This window comes from Halyomorpha halys, unplaced genomic scaffold (genome assembly GCF_000696795.3).
Source record: "Halyomorpha halys isolate HHAL.00 unplaced genomic scaffold, Hhal_1.1 Scaffold676.1, whole genome shotgun sequence".
Lineage (NCBI taxonomy): Eukaryota > Metazoa > Arthropoda > Insecta > Hemiptera > Pentatomidae > Halyomorpha > Halyomorpha halys.
The window spans coordinates 286504-291816 of NW_027111100.1; the positions used below are offsets into that span (position 1 = coordinate 286504).

The window sequence follows — 5313 nt, forward strand, 5'->3', positions numbered from 1 at the left end:
ATTGGTCTGAATGTACTGTTTCACTATAACTGTCTCCTGGTGGAACTCCAGTACCAGATTTCATTGGCACTCCTGAAACCCCTGACCACAAAGAAAATCAGCTCTTATCGAAGCACCTGAATAAGAAAAAATGCTGGAAATCAAATCTCGTGTTGAAATTCAATTCAATAATATTGAAACTCCAACCCTATCTGTAGACAATACAATCACTAAATCTCAATGAGTAAGAAGATTTTTCTTATATTTGAAAGATTGAGTTCCAAAAAAATTCTACCTAATATTTGTACCCTCCTCTTTTCTCTTTCATAATAACCCTATTGGATGGTCATGTATTTATATGTATCTTAGTAATCCCATGCTGTAACTAGCCATGTTATCTGCATAACAGTTTTTGTGTGAATTTGATGTGAGTGTTAATGTTGAAGTAATAACAATAATACCTTTAAACACAAAGCACAAAACGAAAAGGAAAAAAAAAATAAGACCTACAATAAAACATATGAAAGATAACAAAGCAAAAGCACAAACAAGTGGCTAATTAATAGGCAATTAGAATTTTATAAATAAAAGATAAAGCCTGAATCATCAATAACTAAAGATAGTGGGATTCGATGATTCACTGCAGTCTTTTTTATTATCACGTTCTAGATTCTGTCGTGCAATGTTTTTGTTTTATACAAAAAATTGAAGTATTTGATGGTGAACTTTTATACTGTATTATTAAGAATTCCGCTCTGGCCATTGACAGTCACACATCGGGTCTACAACGTCCTCAGATCAGAACTAGTTACCATTTAAATAATTAACATTAAGTTACTGATGCATCACTCTAATTGTCTTTTTAAGCTGTTAGGGTTTAATATTTCCATGATGTCTGGAATAATTCCATGATGTCTGGAGACTGGTGTCCTCCACTTACATAATAGTAATGTCGATGCCCTTTCCGTTACCTTTCATCGATTCTGGTCTTCATTATTGCACCATTTTATCTTTCCTATCAACTTTTTATATTTCTAACACTGAAAATGATCAAACACGCTGTATCAAGCTCTACTGTGAGATCTTAGCTGATACACAACTTAAGACTTTCTTGAAATCTGCTGATAATTGACTATTCCTCCTTTAAGTAACTGAAATTTCCTCCTAGAATACCCAATAATCATATTTACAAATACATACATTACCTGTTTATAAAAATAAAGTTATTTTTTGTTAATTATTATTATTTAATTTTTTTTAAAGTTATTAATATTAAATATTATTATTTCATTACAATAGTTATTAATATGATGAATTATTATTATTTCACTATTTTTATTTGTTAATTATTTTGTTCCTCTTTTTACTCAAAGGCTATAAAGCCCACTCTGCATTTCCTGTAATGATATCCTTAGCAACCTGTTCCAGAATAAATAAAGAATTTATTATTATAATTAAACTGATTTCTATGAGGTAATTGTGGTCAGCTATAAGCTATTTATGGTACACTAATTATATTGTACACCAAGTAAATATAAAACAGCACAATCAGCCATCAAAGCGATATGAAAAATGAAATATATTTGTACATGATCCATAAACTATTGAAAATCAACTAATTAGGAGAGGGAAGTTAATAAGTAGAATAAATTAAAGAAAGTCATATTTATTCTATATTACAATGTTTAATATGCATAACAATTATAGAAACATTATAAAAGAAGATAAATTCTATAAAACAATAAAAGCATTTTTACAAATATCAACAGTTTGAAATCAAAACAAGTTTTATATAAGTTAGATTAAAAAAACAAACAAAAAAAAAACAGTAACATTTGCCTTCGAGAATTGTAATACACGAAGAGATAATGTATGTGTACAAGAGATTAAGATAAATTAATAGTTAAAAAGGCAATATTTATATAAATACACTAATTCATAATAATTTACAACAAAATACAACTAGTTATTTAGCTACAAAACAACATACCAACCATTGGGACTAGTCAATTTCACTTGGAGGTTTCTTTTGTAGCCTGAGTGAGGAACGTGTAGGTGTTTTCAAAGGACTATCAGCAGCATCTGGTTTCTTTCTAATACTACGTCTGAAATATAGATAACATTAGAATAGGGCAAAGCAATAAATAAACTATTAAGAAATATGAATATATATGTAAATATCAATAACCTTTTATTTTAACTTCAATATTTCATAATGTATGTTTCTTCTACTTCATTTTTTTCTTAAAAAGAATAGGGATATAACTAATATATTTTTATCATGTATGATCGGTAAATCAACCAAAAATAATTGTGGAACTAAGAACAAGTCCAGTTTGCAATCACTCCAAATACTAAGTAAAGAAATCAGATTGTCAACAGAAGACCAATGAGAATGTAAAAAATATGAGGCCAAATATAACTAATTGACAGGAACAAGCTAAGGTCTCCATCCCAGGTAAAACCAATACTTCAATAAACCAACCAGATGAACAGTGATAAATAGATAAGACCAGGAAGAAAAGGAGGTGATGACATTATAGAGCCCAAAACATGCTCACTTCAATGACAAATATTAGTGATAAGGTATAAAAAATATGGAAGTCTACCATGGGGAGTTTCCTGGAGTTGGATTGAAACGTGAAAGACAAGATAGAACTACTTAGACCATACTGTGGCAGCATGGAACAAAAGTCACATGGAAGATTCAGTCATCATTTAGTTGTATGTAGGGTTTCACTGAACTAACTGTCGTTGAAAATAAATCCATAGGGGCAAAAAACATTGATATTTCTGTTGTGAAATCCCTTCGAAAGGCTTATGGTGCCACATCAACAATTGTACTGGCCACAGATCTGGTAAGGGATAATATCTCTTCCTAGAGATGTTTCCCCCAAAGTCACTTGGCAGGGTATTGCTAGGAATCCTATGTGCAATGTGGGACAATGCACTTCTATGAAGAGAAGGAATAAACTGCGGGCATGAAATGGGTCTCTTTAGTTGCTCTCTGTATCAGAAACCTGTGGAAGCAGTCAATAAACACAGGGTATAAGGTTTTTATAGCTAAATTTCTATAGCATTGAGATATTCAAGGGACATGGATAAACGACAATGCTCAATGAGCAGCTATTTGGTTAGAAAGGACCCTTTCATTCAAGAAATGCAACTGACTAAAAAAAAAGTATTTCTATGGGTCAAGATGAGAGACATCTACATCTATAGTATCAACACAGCACCAGGCACGACACAAGAAGAATTTAATACTTTACTTGATAACGTTGTGCAGGAACTGATGTTGCCATGCGAAGAACTCAAAGGCTAATGCAAACATGAGCAGATGGATAAACAGGAGAGGCAAATTTCTTTTATAGACATTGATTTTATTCTCCTTAACAGCTCGACTCTGATGTAATCAAGAACTGGTTATGTTTGATAGTCAATCTGACTAGTATAAGCTTAAACATTGCCTACTACAACTTTTGGTAGGTCAGTAATCATTATACTTATAGTGATCATCAGACTATCTGCTTAAAAAGTGTTGACCCAGGTGTTGTAAGGATGAAGGTGACAAGAAAAATGAAAAATACAGCCAGCAAGGTGGAACCAAATATCCTTCTTTTTCCATTATGATAAAAGGAAGAACTAAATTACCAGGTCCAATAGACGAAAGCGTTACACAACTTAATGTGTCAGTCCTGGCCTTGATTTGATCCCAGTCATAGCAATCAAAATGTTATCCAGGAAAGCTGTCGTTTTTATCACGTCAATTTATAACAGTTGCCTTCGTACTGGATACTTTCCGGATACATGGAAGAAAGCCGAACTCATAGTAATTCACAAGCCTGGTAAGAACGCTAAACAAATCAGCAACTATAGACCAATCAGTTTATTACCCATTTTTGGAAAATTACTGGAATCAGTTATAAAAAAACACCTTAATTCTTTTTTTCAGAGCATCGAAATTATTCCTGATTTTCAATACAGTCATTCCACTTCTCACCAACTGGCAAGACTATTGGAATTTATAATTAGCAGATTCGAAAAAAAGAGACACACCCTGGTAGTGTTCTTAGATTTCCAACAAGCATTCGATAAGCTCTGAGATCGAGGTATCCTATATAAACTAAAGAAAGCAGGCACTCCAAAACACCTATACAATATTCTGAGCTCATTCCTCAATGGTAGAGCATTTTCAGTCAGAATTAATAACAAAAATTCAACCCTTAGACAAATCCATGCCGGTACCCTACAAGGTACAGTCCTTTCTCCCATTTTGTTCAACTACTACCTTCAAGACATTGTTCAGTCCACACACACCTCTATACCTATGTTCGCTGACGATACAGCTGTTTTCTCAACATGATAACATAATAATAGCTAGAAACACTTTGCAAAGTCACCTCAATGATCTAGAACAATATTTCACTAAATGGATGATTAGCCTGAACATGGAAAAATGTAACTCAAAAGTTTTTGCTCTCCGACGCCCACCAGAACCACCGGATCTAATCCTTAAAGGTAAAAATGTGAAATGGAATCTTGCCAGTAAAACAGTAAGATACCTAAGAATTCACCTAGATCGCCACCTTACCTGGAATCACCATATCAACATCTAACTAACTCAAACTTATGCAAGGTTAGCAATGCTATATCCTATCCTAAACAGAAATTCCAAACTAAAACCAGAAACAACTGTTCTTATATTTAAAACAATTCTCAGTCCACTGCTGATGTACGGCTGTGAAGTCTGGGGAGCGGCATCCTTCACAAAAAGAAAAAACTACAATCTTTTCAAAATAAAGTCCTAAGAATTGCAGTTAATGCTCCTTGGTTCATAAGAAAAATTCATAAAAACCCGAATTACATATGGAGTTAATAGAGGATTACATCAAAAAACGGTTCATGAAGTTCCACTCCCAGTTGCTGACAGTTAAAGAAGCAGTGACCTACAACATGGGAAACCTCACCTCAACCCGAAGACTGAAGCCCAGACTGCTGCAGGACATTCTGTTATAAATTTTAATAAATATAAAATTAATTCATGGTCACACTACTTCAATTTTACTTTTTATTTTTACTCATTTTATTTATTCATTATTATTTTCTTTTTCTATTTTCTTCTCTCGTCCCTTTTTCAAATTGACTTGTTTCTTTTCACTATTAGAGGGCTATTGTTTGTTTTATTTAAGTGTACCAACATCATTATTTTTTGTTATTAATTTTACATTCCTCTTTTATTAAGAAGCATTATTCTTATCTATTTATTTTTTTTCTTCTTTTAATAACAACATTGTATATAGTTAGGGGTGTCTTTTGTACGAGACTATACCTCCC

General features: G+C 32.6%; 1 protein-coding gene across 1 annotated transcript in view; it reads right to left on the reverse strand.

Annotated features, from left to right (window-relative positions):
• Positions 1-1629: 1629 nt before the first annotated feature.
• Elys (AT hook containing transcription factor 1 homolog) overlaps positions 1630-5313 on the reverse strand; it is a gene marked incomplete in the record, with an annotated part of 54056 nt that continues 50372 nt past the window's right edge. Inside the window, 1 exon segment of the mRNA XM_067049191.1 lies at positions 1630-2084. Within this exon segment, the coding sequence (XP_066905292.1) occupies positions 1982-2084 (103 nt within the window).